General features: G+C 39.4%; 1 protein-coding gene across 7 annotated transcripts in view; it reads left to right on the top strand.

The window, feature by feature from the left end:
- Positions 1 to 24,310, top strand: part of HPS5 (HPS5 biogenesis of lysosomal organelles complex 2 subunit 2) — a 44,724-nt gene extending 20,414 nt beyond the window's left edge. For 5 of the 7 annotated variants that reach the window (XM_072793852.1, XM_072793851.1, XM_072793853.1 and 2 more), the window contains 16 exons: positions 107 to 178; positions 4,091 to 4,179; positions 7,234 to 7,412; positions 8,090 to 8,260; positions 9,184 to 9,370; positions 10,056 to 10,179; positions 11,342 to 11,491; positions 12,742 to 12,819; positions 13,301 to 13,878; positions 15,200 to 15,320; positions 15,510 to 15,665; positions 16,651 to 16,770; positions 17,739 to 17,852; positions 19,302 to 19,408; positions 22,067 to 22,337; positions 23,511 to 24,310. In XM_072793852.1, the coding sequence (XP_072649953.1) occupies positions 107 to 178; positions 4,091 to 4,179; positions 7,234 to 7,412; positions 8,090 to 8,260; positions 9,184 to 9,370; positions 10,056 to 10,179; positions 11,342 to 11,491; positions 12,742 to 12,819; positions 13,301 to 13,878; positions 15,200 to 15,320; positions 15,510 to 15,665; positions 16,651 to 16,770; positions 17,739 to 17,852; positions 19,302 to 19,408; positions 22,067 to 22,337; positions 23,511 to 23,571 (2,578 nt within the window). In that variant the 3' untranslated portion in view covers positions 23,572 to 24,310. Of the gene's footprint in view, positions 1 to 106; positions 179 to 4,090; positions 4,180 to 7,233; positions 7,413 to 8,089; positions 8,261 to 9,183; positions 9,371 to 10,055; positions 10,180 to 11,341; positions 11,492 to 12,741; positions 12,820 to 13,300; positions 13,879 to 15,199; positions 15,321 to 15,509; positions 15,674 to 16,650; positions 16,771 to 17,738; positions 17,853 to 19,301; positions 19,409 to 22,005; positions 22,338 to 23,510 lie in introns of those variants that run through there. The other 2 variants (XR_012015493.1, XM_072793856.1) reach the window with 2 other exon arrangements.
- Positions 24,311 to 26,097: the final 1,787 nt, after the last annotated feature.

The raw sequence follows: 26,097 nt of genomic DNA on the forward strand, positions 1-26,097 counted from the left end.
GATCAAATAAAGCCAGACAAGTTAAATGCGGCAGAACTTTTCCTATATAGGGAGCAGCATACTTTTATGCTGTGATTCAATCATTAATAGACTGTTTACTTCCTAGATCAGACCCTCAGTATGACCATACAGTTGGATCCTCCCAGTCTTTGTCTTTCCCCAGACTCTTGTACGTTAGGTAAGTTTCTTCTTTTGATCTTTCAAAAAACACACAACACTTTTTCTCTTTGCTTCTTATTCATAGGTGGTTAGCTTTTTAAAAGTTTTTTTGTACTAAACTGTTTTTGGAAAATTAGAAAATGCCTGTGTTTCTAAGAGAAATAAAAAAGATCATAGAAATATGCTGCTGTTTTTAGTTTTCAAATTGACTTTACTCAGTCTGTAATAATTAGAGCTAAGAATTGTCGGTACTCTTTTTTTCATAATCTCTCCTACCTGTTGGGAGGTTAGAATGAAAGCAAGTCTCAGACTGAAGTCAACCACATATAGGGATGTTTCTTAGCAGGTAGGCACAAACCTAATTGTAGAACTTGTTCTTGTAAGCATGGTAAACTTTCAATTCTGTGTCCTTTAGGTGTTCTGTCAGGTACCTTGCATGAAAGCTTTGCTTGAGGCACATTCAGAAATATTCTAACTTCTTTTGTTAAGATTTTATTTATCTATTTGAGAGGGGGTTGGGGGGAGAGCTTAGAGGGAGACTGAGAGGGAGAAGCAGATTCCCTGCTGAGCAGAGAGGATGTGGGGCTCCATTCCAGGACACTGAGATCACGACCCAAGCCAAAGGCAGACGCATAACTGACTGAGCCACCTAGGTGCCCCATGTTCATCCATATTCTGACATGAGGGTTCAGCTAGCCATCCAGTTAGATCAGGTGCAGAAGTCCACTCTTAAGTGATAGCACAGAGTGCCACTAAAGGCTGGGTTTGTCAGTTCTTAGAACTTGTTCTGCAAGTGTGGGAGTCCAGTATACAATTTCCAGCCAATTTCTGGCTCTTGAACTCATTTCATCAGTGGATATTATTTCTAATATCCCTTAGGTGATGCACAAGATCTATACTGCAGATTCAGAGAATGTTATTTGGAGGTCATTTTAGGATAGTGTGATTGGGACTTCATCATCCGCTCTTAGAAAGTAATTAAAAAAAACCCAAACTCTCAAAATGTTAACTAATTGCCCCCCCCCATATGTGTGTGTGTGTATGTGTGTGTATCGCATTGCCTACACTGATGAATTTAAAATTAAATTGTAGACAATTTAACATTTTCATAAATTCATAATTCAGCCTGAAAATTAGAGAAAAGTTGATATTTGTTTATAGTTAGATAAACCATATTAAAAACTCTTCCTTTATTATAATTTATAATTATGTATTCATACAACATTTATGCTTGTCTTACTCTTAGTAAGTTCTGTAAGGACTTTGTGTCTGTTTTGTTCATTATATTATTCTCAGTGCTTGGCATAGCGTCTGGCACATGATAGACACTTGCTGACTGTGGTGTGATTTGTGAGGAAACCCTTTACCCAAGGGTATGTTTTCTAATGGAAAACCATGGTCCCCTTGGTCCTCCTGGTAGAGTTGTTCCTTTGAGTTAAGCTATTTAGAGCTCCTATTATAATTTCTGCCATCACATAAAAAGCCCCTGATGATCTGGCCCTGCCTACTCTTCAGCTTAAGTAATAATTAATGCCAGTTTGAAGCCTGTGCTGACTCCTCCAGCAGGCTTAAATTAGATACTTATTCCCAGGCACTCTTGTCACACCTTGCTTGTTCCTCTGTCACCGCCCCTATTTCACTGTACTATGAATGTCCATCTCAGCACCAGATTGTAAACTCCTTTGCTCTGGGCTTGGTGTTAGCCACAGAGAAGGCCCTCAAGTAACAGCTCAATTAAAGAATTCAATGAAGATTAAAAAAAAAAAATGAGCAGGAGGGCTTTTTGTTTCTTTACTTTTTTCCTCCACCTATACACTTGTGTCCTATGGTAACCTTTACAGTTACACCCACAAATCCCAAAGGAAGCAGTATATATTTTGTTTTCTTGGGTAAACAGTACCACTTTCTCTTTCTTGACCTTTAAAGCTATTCTCTTTAGGTTGTGTCCTAGTCTGTTTATTATCAATGAAAGGACAAGGGGAGGGATACATAAGTTACAGAGTATCAGCTCTTAGGTAGGCCCCTCCTAAGATTTCCTATGGAATCTTTCCAAGCTGAGTATCAAATTTAGTGTCAAAATCATGATTGTCGGGGGTGCCTGGGTGGCTCAGTTGGTTAAGGGTCTGCCTTTAGCTCAGGTAATGATCTCAGGTGGTGTAAATAAAAATGGTATAAATTAGGAAAAGGCCTCTGTTTTCTAATTTATTTATTTATTTATTTATTTGAGAGACATATTGGGGAAGAGGGGCAGAGGGGGAGAGAGAGATAATCTCAAGCAGATTCCCTTCTGACCATGGAGCCCAACACTGGGCCTGATCCCCTGACCCTGAGCTCATGACCTGAGCCGAAATCAAGAGTCAGATGCTTCACCAACTGAGCCACCCAAGCACCCTAATGTCCTTGTTCCTAAGATTATAATTTGTTGGAGAGATGTGATCTTTCTACAAAGCTTAACAATAATAAAAAATAAGGGTTGCAACAGTGCAATACATGACTAAGTGCCATATGAACAGGGTTGACAGGAAGTAAGGTGAGTGCAGGAGGAAGAGTGGTTGCCAAGGGCTCTCAGAGGATTCCAGAGAGAAGTAGCACTTTTGTGATCCTTGGGAGGTGGCTAGAGTGAGAGCATTATAAACTGGGATGCCCTGACTGAAGGGAAGAACCAGATTACTCATTGGTACATGAGAAATAGTAGCAGCCTTCAGAGAGTAAATGAATAAGTATAAACAAAGGAGTATGGAAAGAGATGAGCAGAGATAGAGAGTACCAGAGGACTGGCAAAGGTGAACCAGGGAAGTGCAGTGTACCAGACTCTTAGCTACTCCTAAGCTAAGATTCAGGAAGGAAGGAACAATCAGCAGGGTTGGCCCCTGCTTGAGCATTAAGAAGAAAGGAAATAAGGAAGGGTTACTTGGTTTGGCATTTAGGAAATCTATGACGATGAAAATGCAGCTATGTGGAATAGTCGGGATTCTGGATAATAGAGGAGTGAGTCAGTGTAAATAAGAGAAGAAAGAGGGATCCCTGGGTGGCGCAGCGGTTTGGCGCCTGCCTTTGGCCCAGGGCGCGATCCTGGAGACCCGGGATCGAATCCCATGTTGGGCTCCCTGCATGGAGCCTGCTTCTCCCTCTGCCTGTGTCTCTGCCTCTCTCTCTCTCTCTCTCCATGCGACTATCATGAATAAATAAATAAAATCTTTAAAAAAAAAAAAAAGAAGAAAGAGGTGTAGAGGAAAAGGTATAGAGGTCAGGTTTAGAGAAAAACTCCAGGTTTTGGAGCCAGACTGTCCTTGGGTATATTATTTCATCTTTTTGACTTTCAGGTTGGTTATTTATTTATTTATTTATATATATATATATATATATATATATATATAAAATAGGGTAAAGCACATATATCTTGAGGAGTAACCCCAAGGTTAGATGATATAGGTAGAGCCTTTGATAAAGCTCCTGGCAGATAGTTGACCAGGGGTTTTCAGCCTTTTATTGCCTGCACACAACTAAGGGCATCAAAATATTACCATCCCTAAAAGTGGCTCACTAGAGCATTGATTTGTGCTGAGGTGTGTAGTCTGTTTTGAATGTGCCCTTTGCATACTAGTAATAGGAAATTTAGGTGCTTTAATAAATGTTAGGTAAAATGCCAGCCTTTTCTTTTTCTAGAAGATTCTTAGTGTATCTAAATTTTTCTCAACTTGGCATCATAATGTGCTATTTTTTAAGGGGCTCTTGTTACAGACATGAAAGAGGTGTTAGGACTTGATTAACTAGATCACTGTTATGTTTTCTTTGTAGTTTCAGTTTACTTTAATAGCTGATGTGAGGGTCTCACTGCAGGGAATTACAGTGAATAAACTTGTGTACAGGAATAAACTTCTGTACCCAAACAAACTAGAATTCTCTTAATTTCTTCCCTTTTCTTTTATAGTGAGCATTGTGTGCTGACTTGGACAGAAGGAGGAATTTATATTTTCATTCCTCAGAATGTTCAAGTTCTTCTCTGGAGTGAGGTCAAAGGTAATTATATTTTTCTTCCATATGTGTAATGTTTAACCTCATGCTTGTAAAAGATTTAATTATCGTAGGAGAATTCTTTTGCAGCGTGAAAAGTAGAAAAATAGACTGAGGTGACTTTCTTTTAAAGATTAACATCATAGATGTTTCCCACTCTAAGATATTTCCCTAGCATACACTTGTAAATTTGTGTTCAGTTATTCAATTTTTCATGGATAATTTTATTTATTTTTTAAGTCAGCTCCATGCATGGAGCCCAACATGGGGCTTGAATTCAGAACCCTGAGATCAAGACCTGGGCTGAAGAGTCGGCTGCTTAAGCAAGCCTCCCAGGAGCCCTTTCATGAATAATTTTAAATATAATTTTCATTTATCCTTAAGTATTAGTAACCACTGCTAAGGATCAAATGGGTTATATTTTTTCCTTCTATTTAACACGAATATTTACCCCCTTTGGAAGTCTTGTTTAGCTTCTGTTTGTTTCCTAATAGTTTGAGGTTCAAAAAGTCCTTGGGGAACAGCATTTTATTGGCTGATGCAGAGAAAATCAATCTCTGATTTTCTTTTTTTTTTTTTTAAAGATTTTATTCATTTATTCATGAGAGAGAGAGAGAGAGTGGCAGAGACACAGGTAGAGGGAAGAAGCAGGCTCCATGCAAGGAGCCCGATGTGGGACTTGATCCTGGGACTCCAGGATCATGCCCTGGGCCAAAGGCAGGCGCCAAACCACTGAGCCACCCAGGGATCCCAATCTCTGATTTTCTTTAGTTTAAACCAGAAATGTCATTGCTACTCAGGGTGTGTATCTTATCTTTCTGGGTCATTTTCTACTTTGTAGAGGTATGAAAAAGAGGAACCATTGCTTACTGATCTGCTTGATACTGATTTCTTGTGGATTAAGTTGCTAAGGTTCTCCCTTGAAAAGGAGTGTTTTTAAAAAATTGACATATACACTGTATGAGTTCAGGTATATGAAGTACTGATTTGATACAGTTAAACAATTAACCCTTCAACAGTGGGACTTAGGGGCACAGACCCCCTGGGCGGTCGAAAACTGGCATGTAACTTTTGACTCCCACAGAGCTGTTGACCCGAAGCCTTACTTGATAAACAGTTAACATACTTTGTATGTATGTTATATGTAATATTTGCTGTATTCTTACAATAAAGTGAGCTAGAGAAGAGAAAACATTAAGAAAATCATAAGAAAGAGAAGATACATTTACTATACCGTATTAATGGAAAAAATTTCACATATCCATACCCATGCAGTTCAAACCCATATTGTTCAAGGATCAGCTATATATATTGCAATATGATTACTGTCTTTTGTGATGAGAACATTTAAGATCTAGACTCCTAGCAACTCTGCAGTACGTGATACAGAATTGTTAACTGTAATCACAAGGCTGTGCATTAGGTCCCTAGAACTTGGGATGGCTGGGTGGCTGTCCAGCATTTGACTATGAGTTGGAACACCTGTCTACTCCAAAGCTGAAGAGCCCTCCCCTTAGCCTGGAACCCCCTGGGAGCCTCATGGAGAACTAACAGGGCAGCCCCTTGGGGAGTCACAGGATGGTGCTTCATCCCAGAAGTACGGCTGGAGAGGAGGACGGTGACAACACCAGGTTACTTCATTTTTTCTTCATTTTAGAGTGGACTTTGCAAAGCCACTCCAGCTGGAGACAGCTTATCTCCTATCTGAAATGCTGGCTCAGGCAGCTGAGGGAGGTTCCCAGATTGGGTGGTCTTTGGATCTGAGCAGTAATTTGGGTGAAAAGTGTATCTCAGATATCCAAATGTAAATATATGTAATTCTTATGGGGAAAAAAACTGTTAAGTGGTTAAGTGTCTGCCTTCGGCCCAGGGCGTGATCCTGGAGTCCCAGGATTGAGTCCCACATCGGGCTCCCTCCATGGAGCCTGCTTCTCCCTCTGCCTGTGTCTCTACCTCTTTCTCTGTCTCTCATGAATAAATAAATAAAATCTTTAAAAAAAAAAAAAAATCCCTAGAACTTAATTTGTCTTCTAACTGCAAGTTTGTACTCCTTAACCAGCATTCTTCACCGCTCCAGTCCCTGGTTACCATACTTATTTGGCTTTTTTAGATTCCACCTATAAATGAGATAAAAAACTAGTTTAAGTTCTTTCATGATGTTCTGCCAAGATAAGTATTTTCTCATGAATTGTTTGTCAATTTATATATGGTATTAAAATCCATGCATTGAAAAAAAAAATCCATGCATTGACATCAGATTGTAACTCTCAGAAATGTTGTAGTCTGGTTTCTAATGTAGAGTGCTCTCTTAGATCCTCAATTTCTTTTCACAGAAAGTATCATTTATTTTATATAGTTGTTAATTACAATATAATTAACATAGTGTAATGCAGTTTCAGGTGTACAATATAGTGATTTGACAATTCTGTACATCACCCAGTGCTCACTATGACAGACAAGTGCCCTCCTTTTATTTTTATTTTTTTTTTAAGATTTTGTTTATTTATTCATGAGAGAGAGAGGAGAGAGACAGGCAGAGGGAGAAGCAGACTCCATGCAGGGAACCCGATGTGGGACTCAATCCCTGGACTCTAGGATCAAGCCCTGGGTTGAAGGCGGCGCTAAACTGCTGAGCCACCCGGGCTGCCCGACAAGTGCCCTCCTTAATCGCATCACTGGTTTCCCCCATTCCCCCACCAACCTCCCCACTCTGGTCACCATCAGTTTGTTCTCTGTCGTCAAGAGTCTGTTTTGGTTTGTCTCTCTCTTTTTCCTTTGCCCTTTTGTTTAGAAAGTAGCATTGTAAACATAGCATTTTAGATAAGAGAGATGTGTTTCTGTTTATTTTTGATCTTTTAAGAAGTGTCTAAAATATTTCTTCACTGATTTTTTTTTTTAATTTTATTTCTTCACTGAATTGCAAGTATTCTAATAGAGATGAAATTTAGGCAAACCAAACTCCATATAAAATGAATTTATTAAAATAATTTCAGTCTTTGCCAACATGGAAATGGAATATTTGGTTAACCTTCTGTGTGTTCACCCCTGTGGGTTTTGTAGATATTCAGGATGTGGCCGTCTACAAGAACGAGCTGTTCTGTTTGCACCTAAACGGGAAAGTCTCACATCTTTCTCTATTGTCTGTGGAACGCTGTGTGGAGCGCCTGCTGAGGAGAGGCCTGTGGAACCTGGCTGCTCGCACTTGCTGTCTTTTCCAAAATTCTATTATTGCCAGCAGAGTGAGTCAGAGACTTACACGTTCATCTGGGTTGTTGTTGTTGTTTTTTTTGTTTTTTTTTTTTTAAACTTTTTATTTATTTATGATAGTCACACAGAGAGAGAGACAGAGACATAGGCAGAAGGAGAAGCAGGCTCCATGCACCGGGAGCCCGACGTGGGATTCGATCCCGGGTCTCCAGGATCGAACCCTGGGCCAAAGGCAGGCGCCAAACCGCTGCGCCACCCCGGAATCCCCATCTGGGTTGTTAAAACCACCGTAGCTTGCAAGAGTGTGCTAGAAAGTTGCTTGTCTTTATTAGACCTGTCTGTAGGACCTACAGATAAAGCAGCAATAAATCACTAAAGGAAGTATGGCAGACAAATCTAGGGGTGGGTGTGGGTAGAGGGTAAGAAAAAGGGTGGGTATACTTCCCATTTTAAAAAAATTACATTCTCAGAAACTTCCTTGAGTTTCAGGCCCTGTTTTAAGAGGGATGATTGTATGTACAATAACTCTCAATTTTTAATTCCTAAGATGATTCTCATTAAGTCTTTCACTAGCTTGTTAAATCTTTTTAAAGCACTTTTGAGATTTTATGTTCTCTGTTATACCTCTTTCAGTATATTGGCCACTGAATTTAGATTTAGTTATAAATAGTAAGCTATTCTATTTGATTTCTGCTTATCCTTTCATTAGGGAAGAAAATCTTTGACTGCAGATAAATTGGAGAATCTGAAGTCTCAACTTCAGTCTCAACTGGACCTCACAACCTATAGTGATCTAATTTCTCAACTGGAAGAATTGATTTTAAAATTTGAACCTTTGGATTCAGCTTGCAGCAGTCGGAGAAGCTCCATTTCATCACACGTAGGTTTTCTTTTTCTTTTCTTTTCTTTTCTTTTCTTTTCTTTTCTTTTCTTTTCTTTTCTTTTCTTTTCTTTTCTTTCTTTTCTCTTCTCTTCTCTTCTCTTCTCTTCTCTTCTCTTCTCTTCTCTTCTCTTCTCTTCTCTTCTCTTCTCTTTTCTTTTCTTTTCTTTCTGTCTGTCTATTTAAAGGTTTTGTTTATTTATTCATGAGAGAGAGAAAGAGGCAGGCAGAGACACAGGCAGAGGGAGAAGCAGGCTCCATGCAGGGAGCCCGATGTGGGACTCCAGGATCAAGCCCTGGGCTGAAGGCGGCGCTAAACCGCCGAGCCACCTGGGCTTCCCCAGTATTTTTACTTTTTAAAGGGTTTATCTGCACAGTAAAGTTTTTCTTCCTTAGAAAAGAAATATCCCTTAAGATCCCAAAACTTATCTTTCTTTCCATATAGTAGATTTAGGGGAAAGGGGATGGAGTTGTCAAGAGGAGGCTTTATTTCAGTTGTTGGGCAGCCCTTAGGAAGCCTCTGATTACGTGTGTCTTGGAGCTACATTTTATTTTATCATTATTTATTATATTGTTTCCAGACATAACTCATATAGCCTCTAGCACAAGTTGAGTTGCTCCTAATATGTGATTTCAGATGCTTCATGCTCATTGGAGTCTTAGTGTAGCTCAAGATTGCTTCCTTACTGCCCCAGTCTCACAGCCAGGATTCACAGAGGCAAGCTAGAGAAAGATGGTAGCGTTCTGTCATCCGTACGAGAAAGTGATCCAGCTGCCAGGGACCTACATCTTGCTCACCAGCTTGTTCTATTAAGCTATAATTGTGGTTATTGACTTGCACTTATTCATATTGGTTTTTCTCAAAAAAAAAAAAAAAAAAAGGAGTTTCACTTTGATTTTTTGGGGATTCTTTTTATTTGTAGGAAAGTTTCAGCATCTTGGACTCTGGTATATATCGTATCATTAGTAGTAGGAGAGGCAGTCAGTCGGATGAGGACTCTTGTTCCCTTCACAGCCAAACTCTCTCAGAAGACGAGAGACTCAAAGAATTTGCCTCACATCCAGAAGAGGACCAGCCAGATCCGTGCTGGAGCTCACGTGGAAATGAAGGTGATGGCAGTGTGCTTTGTTGGCTGCTGATAGGAAGCAGTTATTTTCTGTGACTTCTATTTGCCAGGGTTAACTTGTGCATCTAATTTTCTACATGGTGTTAATAATTTTTATCATGTTGATAGACTTTCCACTCAGACCTGTAGATCTGCTTGCCCCTGGGACAGTGGGTTTATGTTCAGTCGTGTTTTTCCCCCTCTTGCTTAGGCTAACATCGATACGGTCCCTAATTTTGGTCATGCATCATTGTGCTGGAAAAGTTAAGAAAGGAAGTCATTAGCCAAAGGAGTAGAACAATTTTATCTTGACTAACCAAATTATTTTCCATCAGGAATGAAAAATTACCACAGTTTTGGGGGCCATGGCCTTCACTTTTCGATGTTCGAGTATTCCTGTGACTGAACTATTGAGAAGAGATTAATAGAGACTCTAAACTTCCTTTTTGACTTATGGGGATTCAGGGTTAGTAGGACAATGAAGGTACCTGCCTAAGTGTTTTATATGTGGACCATCCCGTGCATCTTGTAAACCTGTGTTCTGCTCATTTGTATCTGGGTCAGTTGTGATTTTGGTATGGAACCCTTCATTTCCTTTGGTTTATTCATTTCAGAATTTTTCTAAAGATAAAAAAAAAAACCTCCTGTGTGATTAAATTTTGTTTCTTTTCCCCGATTCCATTCATCAGACAGTGTTTCTCATGCTCCCGTGACATTTGAGACAGATAAGAATGAAACATTTCTCCCCTTCGGCATTCCACTATCATTTCGTTCTCCATCTCCTCTTGTGTCTCTTCAGGCTGTCAAGGAAAGGTAAACTAATCTGTCTTGCACTGAATCCTGTTTCTGGTTTCACTTCAGTTGTCACATTAGGTACTTTTGCACTGAGAATGGAAAGACATTTATTTATATACTTTTAAAAAGATTGTATTTATTTATTTGAGAGAGGGAGTGCATTCGAGAGAAAGCATGATCCAGGGAGGTGGAGGCGGGCAAGGGAGGAGACTTCCCCCCCTGAGCAGGGATCCTGATGTGGGGCTTGGTCCCAGGACTCCAGGATCATGACCTGAGCTGGGGTGCCCTGTAGAAAGACATTTTAAATCAGAAAAAATGAAAGCCTCTTGGTTATTTCTATATAATGTGTTATTTATCTGAGGCTATTAGCTTCTCATTTCTGTCTTGGGCAGTTTAGCTTCCTTCTTTGAGTACTTGGATATTCAAGTTGTTAAAATGTGTCCTCCACTTCAGACAGAGCAAAGTTTGAAAAATCTGTTTTTTCCTCATCTCTGATAGAAACAGTTCCTATATATCATTAGTCATTTCTTGATACTTTCTCAGTTTGGGCTCAGAATTGGAGACTCTTAGGAAGTCTTTCTAACTACTCTGTGAGCCTAGAATTAGCATTTAAGTTTGAGAGCAGACTTTGTAAAGCTACTTAACTGCTTATCTGAGTCTTACTGGATACAGTTTTCTGTTTTGGGTTTTTTTTTTTTTTATTTTAATTCCAGTATAGTTAATATACAGTGTTATTAGTTTCAGGTGTACAGTATAGTGATTCAATTACTGGGTACAGTTTTGCTTATAAAGGAGGCTGTATTGTGACTAGTTAGCCATTGAATGTCATGGAGAAATTCTGTTATTTCTCTGGCCAGGCTGAGGCAGGTGATCATATGGCCTCCTTTGCCTAAGTTGACAGAAACATTACAGACATAGCTGGAGTTAAAGATTTTTTTTCTTTAGCATTGAATCCAATGAAGTGAATCTTTATTATATTGTAAATTTTACATGGGCCTTATAGGAAATACGTAGTTGATTAGGGAAGTTGCTATAAGCATAATCTTTTTTTTTTTTTGTATTAAGTCCAAATTACCTTACTAGGAGTACAGGAAAATAGAGAATGCAGATACAGAATTTTCCATTCTTGGGAGTAATGAGGGTTTTTTTTCATATTACTTTTTTGCTATTTGACTTCTAGTGTTTCTAGCTTTGTACGTAAAACTACTGAGAAGATTGGCACCCTTCATACTAGCCCTGATCTGAAAATAAGACCAGAACCCAGGGGTGATGAGCATTTATGTGAAGAGGATATGAGTCCAGTCATCTGCCCAAAGGAAGAAGACACTGAGTAAGCTCTTGCATATAAATCTGGGTAAATTCTAGAGGACTCAGCTAGCATTTTGGAGAAAGCCATAGACAGTGCTATTAGGGAAGGCACATGTATAACCCTGTTCATTGTAGATTGTGTAGTTCACTAAAAAACGTGAATGCCATAAAGGTTAAGTGTTGGAAAATGACATCCATCCATGGCGAGTCTTTTGAGAGAGAATTTTAAGTTAGCTCCTGTTTCATTTTTGCTCTCCCTTCCCTCCAATTTTTTCAAACTTCTGGGTTGTTAGAGTATTAGATTAAGAGTAGGATGATCAACAATTGAGGCCTTGTCCTTGCTGTGCTTCTGACTAGCATGTGACCTTGGCTAAGTTACTAATGCTCTCTGGCCTGTCAGATGAAAGCATTGGCATTAATGTCTTAGCACGTACTTTCTCAGGGGATCTGAGCATTGGAAGCACACAGGTTCAGCACTCACTCAGGAACTGAGAGCCCCATAGGCCCAGGGAACGTGGACAGTCAGAGGAAATAGGATAGGTCTGTGAATCCATGTACTTAACAGGGAAAAAAGTACAGGATTGCTGTGGCATTGAAAGCCACCTCAGTCTGACCTCAGCCCATCTTTCCAGCCTCACTTCCATCCACATCCTTCCAAGCACTTGAAATTCCAGTCCTGGCAGAGTACTGGGTGGATACACCTCAGCTGTTTCTTTCACTTGCATTCCTCCCACCCCCACCCTTCAACCCCTTCCCCTGCACCATTTTTCCTAACACACTTACTGCCTCCAGGGGAAGGTATCCCTTGATTGCCTCATCAGAATAATTATTCCTTTTACTGTGCTTTCATAGCTCAGTTGTGTTGCTCTTTAGCATTTATTTTATTCTCATTTATGTAATAGTTATTTGCATACTTTTCTTTCTCACTTGAGTTTATTCATCTTTTTTTTTTTTTTTTAAGATTTTATTTATTTATTCATGACAGACAGAGAGACAGAGACACAAGCAGGCTCCATGCAGGGAGCCCGATGTGGAACTCGATCCCAGGTCTCCAGGATCACACCCTGGGCCGAAGGTGGCGGAAGGTGGCGCTAAACCGCTGGGCCACCAGGGCTGCCCGAGTTTATTCATCTTAAAGCCATGGACCATTTTTCTATATTCCTCTGTTTGTGTCATGTAGTATTAAGTACAGTACTTGCCACTTAGTGAGCACTTAGAAACATTTGTCCAAGGAAGCTCTAATCCCCTCCAACTCTTTTCACATTTTTCTAGGGACAAAAAAGAAGTAATTAGTCAACCTCCAGAAGAAGACAAGTTCCAAGAGCTCAAAGTAGCGACAGCAGAAGCAATGTGAGTATTTATTTTTTAAGATTTTATTTATTCATTTGAGGGAGAGAGAGCATGAGCAAGGGGATGGGGTTGGCAGAGGGAAAAGTAGGCTCCTGAGCAGGGAGCCTGATGGGGCTCGATCCCAGGACTCTGGGATCATGACCTGAGCCAAAGGCAAACATTTAACTGAGCCACCCAGGTGCCCCGAGGACGAGAGAGTTTTATAGTGAATGGGAATGACTTCAAGGTCGTCAGTAGTGGTCCTCAGACAGTGTGGGGTAGAGATAGTCTCATTGGTAATTGAAATTCAACAATTAGTATTCAAGTTAACACTCTCTGTATTTTCATCTTGCTGAGATAATTGTCAAAGAGTTGAAAAGTAACATTTCAGATCAGTCTTTTATTCAGTAGGTTTGTTTAGCATGAAATAATTTTTTTTTTTTTAAAAACAAAACAAAAAAACACATGGAGCCTAAATTTCACATTGGTCTGTCTTGTATAGGACCAAGCTACAAGATCCACTGGTTTTGTTTGAACCCGAGTCTCTGAGAATGGTCTTACAGGAGTGGCTTCCACAGTTAGAAAAAGCATTTGCCGTGAAGGACTTTTTAGGCGTTTCAGATATTGGCCACTCATCTACGATGTCAAACCAGGATGTGCTGTTGTTTGAAGAGTCAAAAAAGGGAATATTAGATGAAGATAACAAAAATGAAAAAAGAGACTCTTTAGGCAATGAAGAAATTGTTGCTCCAACAGCATGTGAATCTACAGAGTGTGTGAAGGAGCCCTCGGATGACCTTTTCCAAGTATGTGCTCCGTGCAGCATAGCTGATGGTCTTCAGAAGGACCTGGCTGAATTGACAACGTTGTGTTTGGAATTGAATGTATTGAATTTTGAGACCAAAACCACAAGCGGACACGCGGACCATTCTTTCCAACAGCACTCTCCTGAAATTCTGGCTTGTCAGTTCATAAAGAAGTACTTCTTCCTCCTGGACTTGAAAAGAGCAAAGGAGAGTGTCAAGCTTAGTTACGCTAACAGTCCTGGTGTTTGGGACACTTTTATTGAAGGATTGAAAGGTAATAATCAGATTGCCTTGTCACATAGAAATTAGTATAGAGCACAATAGCATCTTAGTATTTTCACATTTAAAAAAAAGAAGGCTGGTTGCCTTCTCTGAATTTGTTCAATTACTTACTGCCTGACACAAATAGGAAATAATGAAAGTGGGAAAAAATGATCTTAAAAAACCATATATCAGGGCACCTGGGTAGCTCAGTTGGTTAAGTATCTGCCTTCAGCTCAGATCATGATTCCAGAAGTCCATGTCCAGCTCCATGCTCAGCATGGAATCTGCTTCTGCCTCTCCCTCTGCTCCTCCCGTTTTTCTCTCTCTCTCTCTCTTTCTCTCTCTCTCAAATAAAATCTTAAAAAAAACAAACAAACAAAAAAACCCATATATCAGAAATTGAAGGTTGGGTTTTTAGAAATATTCTGAACAGATGCTACCCTTCTGCTAATGATGTGATTAAGGAAAACAGCTTTGGGGATCGTTCCTTAGGATTTGTCCTCAGAGCCCTTTGAAAACTACTTCAAAAAACTACTTCGTTTTAGTGGTGCCTGACTGGCTCAGTCAGTGAAGCATATGATTCTTGGCCTCTGGGTGGTAAGTTTGAGCCCCACATCGGGTGTAGAGACTAAAACTAAAATATTTTAAAAATACTCACTTTAGATTCATATATATGTGTGTGTGTGTGTGTGTGTGTGTGCAGAGATATCTTTTTAAACTACAAGTAGTTGTTTTTTGTTTTTTTTTTTTTAAACTACAAGTAGTTTTAACTAGATCATCACACACTTGACCTGGCTATAACTGATGTTCGTTAAAAATAGGTGAAAATTTAAGTTAATGTAATTTATTTATTTATTTATTTTTTTAAATTTATTTTTTATTGGTGTTCAATTTACTAACATACAGAATAACCCCCAGTGCCCGTCACCCGTTAATGTAATTTATTTTGTTCAAAAACATGGAGTAGAGGCACTGGCTCTTGGAAAAATGAGAAATTTGGTATTGGTCGTAGATTGATCTATTCTGTTGATTTAGTATATAACAGATACGTGCTAATATGTTATACTTTTTTTAGGGTGATAGTGGGTTATATCTTGGTTGTGTGTTCTTTTCTCATTTAAAAATTATAGTGTATTTTGCCTCCCAATTTGATTTTAAGGTCTTTAAAAGTAGGGATTGTGTCTTACTCTTTTTTTATCTGTCTTTCAGTGCTTAAACATTGTGCCATGCACGCAGTAGATCCATGACTAATGATTGTTGAATGAATGTGTTCATGAATTGAATATTTACAGCTATGAGATGAAAGGAAAAGGGTGTGCTTTATCTTTCAGAATTGGCAAGTTCCAATCCTACATATATAGAGATGGAACAAGGAGACCTCCCAACAAGACTAAAGTTATTGAATGACTCAGTCCCCTTTGACAATCCTTTGTTGATTGCTTATGCTGCCCGGTAAGTTGTCGTATATGTTGTTTATATGAATAAAGCATATTTTTTAAATTTTTGTCTTAATCTCTAAAATTTTACTCAGTTGCATGGTGGGCAGTCTCTTGTTATTTTTATTTCTAATAAGTGCTTAGTGTAACCAAGTTACATCATGTCACTGAAGTGAAGACTAACTTGTTTTGTTTTTAAATGCAGATTGTATGAGAGGTTTGGAGAATCTGCCCTTCGGTCCTTAATCGGATTTTACCCATCTGTTTTGCCTTCGGATGTCACGCAACTTTGTCATCATCATCCTGCTCAGTTTTTGGCCTATTTAGACAGTCTGGTGAAATCGAGGCCTGAAGAACAACGGTGAGAAGGCGAGAATATTTGCAGACTCCCTTTGCCTTGATAGGGCATTGTTTCTTTGTGGAAGGTACTGTAACATTTTTACTGCCAACTGCCGTAATGCTGAGGCCCCTACTATGGAAGAGGACGCCTCCAGCCACTACCCTCTGTCACAGTCCGCAGCACACACTATAAATGTGTGCATACCACACTTCTCTTCCCTACCATCCCCCTCATCCCCCAGGGATTCTCAGATGATCAGTGTACATTTAACCCCTGCTTCAGGTCTTAACGCTAAGACAGATAAGCTTCCTTGTTGTCTGTGCTGCTCAGTAGGTTTATTGTCAACCTCTTTACTGATAATATTCCAGCTTTCGGAGGAATCTCATCTTTTTGTGGATCTCAGTTCCAGCTTTTTGTCCCTTTTTTAGGCTGAGGCCTCATTTCCTATTTCTGCATTGCTGTTAGTTGTTGAAGCTAGCAACATCCATCCCCCACCCCTCCCACCCTGATCACCTTTTTTCCTCTGATTGATTTACATTTGCCATGCTGGTTTTTATTTCTCTCTCTCTCTCTCTCTCTCTCTTTTTTTCTTTTTAGGCCTTTAGACATTTACCTTATTATCTTGAGCTCACCTGTTCATTTAAAAGGCTGTAAGATTTTTTTTTTTTAAGATTTTATTTATGTATTCATGAGAGACACACAGAGAGAGGCAGAGACATAGGCAGAGGGAGAAGCAGGCTCCATGCAGGGAGCCTGATGTGGGACTCAATCCTGGGACTCCGGGATCACACCCTGAGCCGAAGGCAGATGCTCAACTGCTGAGCCACTCAGGCATTCCAGCTGTCAGATTTTCACCAGCATTTCTAAACATTTCATAGCAGAGCGTTTTCAAGTTATTTCACCTACTATTTTGATCCCCTGGTAACATTTTTTTTCACTTTCCCAGATTTTATGTCTCCTTTCTCGGCATGAAGATTGGTGACTTTTATCCCCACCTTTCTTTTAGGCCCTCCTTTCTTGAGTCTCTTCTGCAACCAGAGTCTTTAAGGTTGGATTGGCTGCTTTTGGCCGTGTCCCACGATGCTCCCCCAAGCACCAGCACAATGGACGATGAAGGAAACCCCAGGTACAGAAGCGCACTTTCTAAGCTCTACAGTTCTTTTGGAATGGAATGCCTTTATTCACATGTAGCATTCTTGGCTTACTTGAGGAATAGTGATGGAAGAGACTGGCTCAAATCATGGTAGTAATGAGACTTAGTGGGTCTGAACATGTTTTGATGTTTTGAGTTACAGATCTTTTTTTTTTTTTTTTTTTTTTAATTTATTTATGATAGTCACAGAGAGAGAGAGAGAGGCAGAGACACAGGCAGAGGGAGAAGCAGGCTCCATGCACCGGGAGCCCGACGTGGGATTTGATCCCGGGTCTCCAGGATTGCGCCCTGGGCCAAAGGCAGGCGCTAAACCGCTGCGCCACCCAGGGATCCCTGAGTTACAGATCTTATATAAGAATCTGATGATCCTTCTCAGGAAAAATGCACATCCCTGCACAATTTTGCACATGATTTCAGGTTAAACTGATCCCCCTGAACCTCTTTCATGGATCCACATTAAGAGTCCTTGATACAATCTATAGTAGAGGGAGAAAATTGTATGTTTTCTCCCTAGAAATTTCTAGACATGGCTTGGGACTAAAAAAAAGAATTCATTAAAAAATACACACTGATACGTGTTCTGTATTAGAAATGTTCCTAGTGTTTTCCTCTAGGAGAGCTTTTTAAAAGCCCCCCCAAGTGCCTATCTTATATGCCTATACAAAAGGTCTAGAAGGACATACAGTGGCAGTCTGTGAGTGATGGATTATAGACGTTTCTTTGCTTTTGATGACCTAAAATGTGTAATTTTTAAAAATAGGTATTTGTATAGGAAACATAGCTATTTTTAATTTTTCAAAAGCCAAGTAGAAGTGTTTGAAAACTATAATAATAATGGAACAAATAAAATTAAACTGTATTCTTATCTATCAGATGATTTGAAAAAACAGGTTGTGGAACGTATTTCCTATTCAGTTTATTTAGAGCTTTTCATTTTGCAGGCCTCATTCACACTTGTCTTCATGGGGCTACAGTCAGCTGATGCTTCATCTCATTAAACTACCTGCAGATTTTACAACCAAAGAGAAAATGACTGACATCTGTAGGTCTCATGGGTAAGTAAGAATTTTTTAGAAGCTGAAGTTAAGATTAGAATCATCTTATTTATTAACAGCTTTGTAGTGAAGGCCCTGAATTGGTATGATTTTCATTTGGAAATTCTCTTTACTAGGGAAAAGTATCTTTTGTTTTAAGTGATAGTAAACATCTTTTTCCATTTAAACTTTGTGAATGTTTTTTCATTGTGTAGAAGAGATTGGCCCTTGCTAATTCCTCTCTCCCCCTGGTCCTTAGTAGCTAGCCCTAGTTCTCAGGCACTTAGATGGTATTTAATTAAGCTCCAGACCATGTGATAGGAGTTACAGTTGATACAGGATTCCTGAGAAGGGAGAGATCAGAATGTGCTCAAGAGAAGTGCTGGTGAAGGACTTCAGAAGGAGGTGAGACTTTGGAGGTAAAGTCCTGAAGGCTGGACAGGATTTGTATTGATAAAGGAGCCCAAGAGGAAGGCAGGGCAGGTGAGCAAACCAGCAATAGCAGGAGCATGAGAAACTGACATTGCTTTTTATCCATACCACATAGTAGTTATTTATTGTTTGGCAATGTTATTTTAGGGCTCTACCTGGATTATAATCTTTTGGAGATAGGGACCTGTGTCTTCCTTTTTCCTCATAATGCCTTAATTCACAGTGGTAGGTTCTTGATATGAATTTGTTCATTAATAATAAGGGATGAGACTAGCCAGGTATATTCACAGTGGTAGGTTCTTGATATGAATTTGTTCATTAATAATAAGGGATGAGACTAGCCAGGTATGGTGGGTGATGAGATCATGTAGGACATTGGTGGCTTGTCAGAAGAATTTAGTTATCAGTAGAGACCTTTTAGAGTTTTTGGTACAAAAATGACAAAAATGGAGCTTTTTGGAGATCATTTTCTGGTGTCATATATGAGAAGGATTGGAGGTAGGAGTGCCAGCTAGGAAGCTGTTTTAGTAATTCAGATATGATTGAATTGGTGATTAGTAGGGCAGCAGAAGGAGCACATCCAAGGGACATTCTGAAGGAAAATGCAGTGGGACTTATAGACAATGGGTATAGCAAATGAAGGAGGGGGTAGAGTCAGGGAAAACATAGTTTGCATATTTGGGGAAGAAACCTGAAAGTTTATAAAATATATTATCTTACATGTTTCATAATTGGTGCTTAGCCTCAAATGTTAGTATTTATCTCTAGCTTTTATTCATTTTACTTAAACACTTTAGATCAGGGCAACTAATATAACTGTCTGTGATAATGGAAATAGTCTTCTACATTGTCCAATATGGTAGCCACTGGCCACTTGTAGCCATTGAGAACTGGAAATATGGTTTGGTCAGCTGAAGAACTTTTTATTTAATTTAAATTTAAGTAGCCATGTGTGGCTAACATTTACTCTATTGGACAGTACAGCTCCAGATAAATTTGCTGTTTTAATTCCTTTCTTTAACTTTGATCTCTTTAAAGTTTCTGGCCTGGATATCTTAGTCTTTGTTTGGAGTTAGAGAGAAGAAGAGAGGCCTTTACCAACATTGTGTGCTTGAACGATATGAGCCTGATGGAAGGGGACAATGGTATGTAAATCCCAATTGGTTACTCTTGGTTGTAGTATTTTAGAAGTCACTGCAGACATTTCAGTAAAGAAATCTAGTGAACATTTTAATGATCCTGTATGTAATTCTAGCTAGCTGTCAAATCTGTGGAGGTTTGGGAGCTTTTTGGGATTTTTTTTTTTAATCTATGCCACTTAATATATATATGAAATCATAATTAGGAATAAATTACAGACAACTTTTCTATCAATGAGTGCGTACTATATGGTATGTTAGGCATCATATACTAGGTGCTTTCTCACTTGCTGTTTAAATGAGATGACAAGCTGTTGGAATTGTTACTGTTATTTCTATTTTACCAAAGTTTTAAAGAGGAAGAACAGTTTCCCCAAAGCCATGCAACTAGTGGAAGAAGTGTTCAGACCCAGGTCTCACTATCTCTAAAGTTTGAGCTCAGATTGTTTTTTTTTTGTTTGTTTGTTTGTTTTTTTTATAGATTTTATTTCTTTGTTCATGAGAGACTCACACACACACACACACACACACAGAGAGAGAGAGAGAGAGAGAGGCAGAGACACAGGCAGAGGGAGAAGCAGGCTCCATGGAGGGAGCCTGATGTGGGAATTGATCCTGGAACTCCAGGATCAAGCCCTGAGCTCAGATTCTTTTCTCAGCACCGTGCTGCCTTTTACACAGGCAAAAGTTAAGATATCATTAAAATGAATTTAAAATGGAGTGGCAGCTTTTCCTAAGCCTTCACAGATATTTAGATACTTAAATTTTTTTCTTTTTTAATTTTCATCAATCCAGCACAGATAAAATGACAATTAGAAGGCCAGAACTTTGACACACTGATATCTGAGATCTGAGAGCCCATCTTGAATGTTTTGTAGTGCTACTTCATTCCTCTTAATGCAAAGATGCCAACCTTGTGACATCAGCAACCTTCATTCAGTAGTGTGACTTACAGGCCAGTTCAGCCCTGTTGGTGTAGGAGAGGGAAAGTTAGAACAGAGCAAAGAAGCCAGTTGACTGGCAAGTGTTAGTTTCAGATGTCCCAATATTACTGAGGTCATTTTTGTTTCAGAAATGAAGAAGAGGCCCAGGTGGTTCTGTAGGACTAGAACTGTACAGTTCTGAAAAATAACCAGAATAATTAAGATATACATGGTATATATATTTAAACTCATAACATAATGTTTATTATAAATTAAAACTGAGGATTCAGGAAACATAAAGAAAATAAATATCACTTAAAATCTTTTCTGCCTAGGGATCCCCGGGTGGCTCAGCAGTTTAGCACCTGCCTTTGTCCCAGGGTGTGATCCTGGAGTCCCAGGATCAATTCCCGCATCAGGCTGTCTTCCTTGAGCCTGCTTCTCCCTCTGCCTGTGCCTCTGCCTCTGTCTCTCTGTGTCTCTCATGAGTGAATAAATAAAATCTTAAAAAGAAAAAATCTTTTCTGTCTAGATAAAAGGACTGAATATTTTGTCTAAAGCTTTTATTTATTTATTTGTGAGACAGAAGCAGAGCATGAGTGGGGAGGAGGAGGCAGAGGGAGGAGGAGAAATAAAGCCCCTGCTGAGCAAGGAGGGCACAGGCTAGGACCCTGAGATCATGACCTGAGCTGAAGGCAGACACTTAACCAACTGAGCCCCCCAGGTGTTCCTGAATATTTTGTTAAAGTAATAATAGCAGCTGTTCTTACCCTTGGTGTATTAAATGGGGGTCTTTTCTTGATAATTCTCTTTCTCCATAACTCATATTAATCATTCTTCAAGGCATGTTGGTTTTACTGCCAGAAGTAGATCTCTTATCTGTCTACTTTTGCTTCATCACCAGCTCTCTGGTCCTAGCTACTTGCCTAGATGGCTGCAGTAACCTCAGAGTTAGTCTTCTGGTTTCTATTCTCTCCCACCTTTAATCCATTTTCCTTATAGCAGCCAGAAGGGTTTTATAAAAATTGGATGATTGTGGCTCTTCTCTCTGAAGCCCCTTACATGGAACTCAGAATAAAATCCAGGCCTTTGTGCACTGTAGGCCTTTCTTTGAGTTCCTTGAATTCAAGTTCTGTCCTGTGTCAAGTTACCCTCTTTGTGTCCTTTGTCAGATATGCAGGCTCATTCACCCTCTGTTCATGATGCCCTGAGACCTCAAGCTGCCCTGTGTGAGCCACAGGCACATGCTCTCTAAGTTTGCTTGGTCTTTCAGCTCTCTGCTTACCTGTCCCATCCTCATGGAGCTCTTCTCAGATCCTCCCCTAAACCTGCCATTCTCTGTGATGGTTCCCTGCACTTAGCCCAGTTTATAAGTACAGATTTATTTCTGTGTTTAAGTTCTGCCTGCTTTACTAGACTGTGAACTCCACAAGAGTGTAGGGGTCATGTCCATTGGTCCCTCGCTGCACCTGTGTGCCTAGCCCAGACCATACCTGGGAAATTCCTGAGTAAGCAAGTGAATAAAGAATTATGGAACTAATTTTGTGACTTCTCTTAATGAATTATTTATTCAACAAATGTTCAGAAAACAACTTCATGGTAGGATGATGTGATTATGTTCTTATGTTTTGATATTAAATGTTTTCACAAGTGGTTTTGACCATCTACTACTGTATGCAGGCAGAGCGCTACGAGCCATGAGAGCCAACAGTTGTGTGTTTCTGTGTGCGTGTGTGTTAAGGTTGGGTCCCAGAGACTGTGGAGGAATGGAAGCTGCTCCTGCATCTTGTACAGAACAAGAACACGAAGCCCGCACCCCAGAAGTCACCAAATGGGAACTTCAGTGATGGGCCTTCCCCCATCAACGTGGAGAATGTGGCCCTCCTATTAGCTAAGGCCATGGGCCCAGATCAGGCCTGGTCACTGCTGCAGGAATGTGGTTTGACCCTGGAGTTGTCAGAGAGGTTTACCAGAACCTGTGATATCCTAAGGATTGCTGAGAAGAGACAGAGGTAATACTTGTTACACCATTGTCCTGCCATCTCCACAGGCTCAGTAAGAGATTAACAATAACTGTAATAATAAAATAGAACAATCATAATAGCATACTGTGATAAAGGTTACGTGAATGTGGTCTTTCCTCTCTCTGTCTCTCAAAATATTTTATTGTATCATACCCTTCTTGTGATGATGTAGATGATAAAATGCCTATGTGATGAGATAAACTGAGGTGAATGACATAGGCATTGTGACGTGGTGTTAGGCTATCATTCTCATATGTCAGAAGATCATTTCTTTCTGGACCACAGTTGACCGTGGGTATCTGAAACCATAGTAAGTGGAACTGTGGATAAGAGGGGACTACTGTATTATAAGTATTTTATATAAATGGAATCATATGGTGTTTATCTTTTTGTGATTGGCTTATTTTCAACATAATGTTCATAAGGTTCATTCTGTACATGTATCAGACTTCCCTTCCTTTGTAGGGCTGAATAATACTCCATTGTGTGGATATACCACATTTCGTTTATCCTTTCATCTGTCTTTGGATACTTGGGATGCGTCCACCTCATGGCAATTATGAGTAATGCTGCTGTGAATACGAACATATAGATTTGAGGCCCTACCCCAGAAGTGGAATTGCTAGATCATATGGAATTCTATTTTTAATTTTTTGAGGAACTGCCATACTGTTTTCTGTAGGGGTTACACCATTTTACATTCCTACCAGTAGTGTACAAGGGTTCCATTTTCTACATATTCTCACCAACACTAGTTATTTTCTTTTTGGTAGTAACCATCCTAATGACAAGTCATCATGGTTTTTATTTGCATTTCCCTAATGATAAAGGATCATTGAATATCTTTTCATATGCTTGTTGGCTGATTGTGTATTATCTTTGGAGACCTATCAAGTCTTTTTGCCTATCTTTTTGTCATGTTTTTTGTTGTTGGATGAATTTTTTTATATATTCTGGATATTAACCCTTTATCAGATATATGATTCGCAAGTATCTTTTCCTACAGGACAGGATGCCTTTTCACTCTTATGATTGTCTTTTGATGCACAGAATCAGTCAGCTTTTTGAATCCTTTAATTCTTTGTAGGTTTTTAAATGTTCTTTTGTAAAGAAATAACAATGAAAACTAAATGCACTTGTTTCTTTTCTTTGGGATTTCAGAGCCTTGATACAAAGCATGCTGGAAAAATGTGATCGGTTTCTCTGGTCTCAGCAGGCCTAGTGGAAGAAGATTCAGCAAATGTCTCAACATTTTGAGAAAAACAGAATCATCCTCCTGAACCTCCCGAGTGCATTTGTTGTTGAAGGAAAGGTACCACCTGAAAATTCTGCCACCTTACTGGGAGTACTTTTGTCAGTATCTATAACTTCTGCATTTGTGGCTGTGGCTGTGACCTCTGTTTCTCAACCAGGGTTGAATTTTGAAAAGGACTCAGTCCTTTTTTGCTGAAATGAAGTGCTCTGGAATCAGAATGTGAAAGTTCACAGCTGTGCAGTCCTTATTCTGAACTACAGTATTATTTTCTCCTTGCTTAAGGAATTGGGGGAATTATTTTCCTGTTGTGACTCTCATGGAGGGAACAGAAGTTTCTCACCCTGGTTGCGTGAAGGCAGATAAAGTAATTGACAGAAGTTGAATTCTTTATATCTTCTCTGGAATAGTTGAGAAATTATTGAAAGAAGACCTGATGGAATGGAATTAACACATCAAATAAGTGAAACATTGAAGATTCAAGTTAGATATTTACGTGAAATGACCCCATATTTAAAATTGAGCTAACTTAAAATCTATTTTTTCCCAGTATTTGACATTTTCTAATCTGAACTTATATACAGATGACTAATTTATTACTGGAAATGTTTTATCTCTAATCTTTCCTAAACAGTGGTCCAAAGGAATCATGCACTTTTGAAAATTATTTTTTAAAAGCCATAATAAAGGAAAACTAAGTACTCACAAACTGCAGTAGACACCTGTGTCATTTAAGCCATGGACCCAAATGCCTTTGTCAGGCCCCTGTACACTTGCATAGCATGTTACATTAATAATACATTAAAATCTGTTAAGTTTTTATTTAAGTGGAATACAGACATGAGGTTTATTGTAGCAATTTGTAGGAAAGCATGGGATAAACTCAATGTGGAGTAAGAAAAGTGTTGGATACATTGAATGATTTACTTCTTCCTTTCATTCAGAACACAGCCGGGAAGCTATAGACAGAAATTGCTGTCATATTTCCACACAGGTATTCAGATTTGATATAATCAGATGGGTTGAAAAATTGTCAGATGTCAGAGAGAGGAGGCTTCACAAAACTTATTAGAGTTTTGTGAAAAACCTAAAAGTTATGGTCAACAGTAGGGGTGGTAGTGGTGGGAGGTGTGTGTGTGTGGTGTTTCCCCTCTGACCCCAGTTGGGTGTCCTACAATTTAACCCAATTCTGACACTGTTGACGTGTCAGATCCCATAGGTAAACGGCTCAGTCCCTAAAAGACTGCCCTCCACTTTATACACTAATTGTAAGGCCAGGTTATTACTTCTATTTCTAACCAACTTCCTGTAAATCAGAGGTCCTCATGAACCCCTCCTTGTGTTTGATGGTTTGATTAATTGCTAGAGCAGCTCCGAGAAACTATTTGTAAGATTGCCAGTTTTTTATTTAAGGATACAGTTCAGGAACAGCCAGATAGAAGAGATGTGGGGCAAGATTTGGGGAAAAATGTTAGGAACTTCCATGCCCTACTCCAGCTCTCCCTTCTCCAAATCCACGTGTTCACCAATCCAGAAGCTCTCTGAATCAAGTTCTTTGAGGTTGGTTATGCCTCCATTACAGATTGGTTAAATCACTGGTCATGGGCAATTGAACTCAGTGTCCAGTCTCTCTCTTTCCTGAGGTCAGGGATGGGATATAGAGGGTGATACTGAAAGTTCTAACCCTCTAAATCACATGATTGGCTCTACTAGCAACCAGTCCTCATCCTTAAGTGCTATCCAAATGTTACCTCATTAGTACTATAGGACACCTCTGTGGCAGTCATCACTTAAGAAATTCCAAAGGTTTTAGATCTGCCAGAATTAGGCGGAAGACCAAATATATATTCTTACTGTAAATCATCATATCATACCTTCCCACTAGCAGCAGCTGGATTTTGGTTGTTTTGTATTATGTCGAGTATGAGTCTATACTAAGGTAAAGAGCAAGACCCCTCCCTTCACTGTCCATCAGCTTTCTCATTACATAATGACTGTCCAAAAGAGGGCCCAGAAGAAATCTGAGGAGGAGACAGCCTGAACTGGCACAATTGTGCAATCATTTCCTGACAGATTGTTCTAGAGTGTATTACGGCAATCCTCATTTGCCAAGAGGGTACAGAGAAATTTCTGGCATTAAAAAAATAAGTATCACATCATCTGAATTTATTTTCTAAAGTAAACCAGCCAACAACAAAAATCCACTTTGGCTAAACGTTTAGGTTTCAATAGTCTAGTTGGATATTAGGCAGTGTTTTCAAATACAACTTGTATTTTTCACTTGCCTAAAAATTCTAGACAGTGATTCATAGTTGCCTCACTTTTAACAGGGCCACAGAGTAGCATAGTGGCTAAGAGCTTGGGTTTTGAGGCAGGCTGTCTAGCTTTGCATGTTTTTCTGTCTCTTTCTAAATGACCTTGGGGCAGTTATTTTGTTTCTCTAAGTTTCAGTTTTCTCATCTACGAAATGGAAATGGGGACAGCAATAATGCTTAC

Source organism: Canis lupus, chromosome 23, assembly GCF_048164855.1.
Source record: "Canis lupus baileyi chromosome 23, mCanLup2.hap1, whole genome shotgun sequence".
Taxonomy (NCBI): Eukaryota; Metazoa; Chordata; class Mammalia; order Carnivora; family Canidae; genus Canis; species Canis lupus.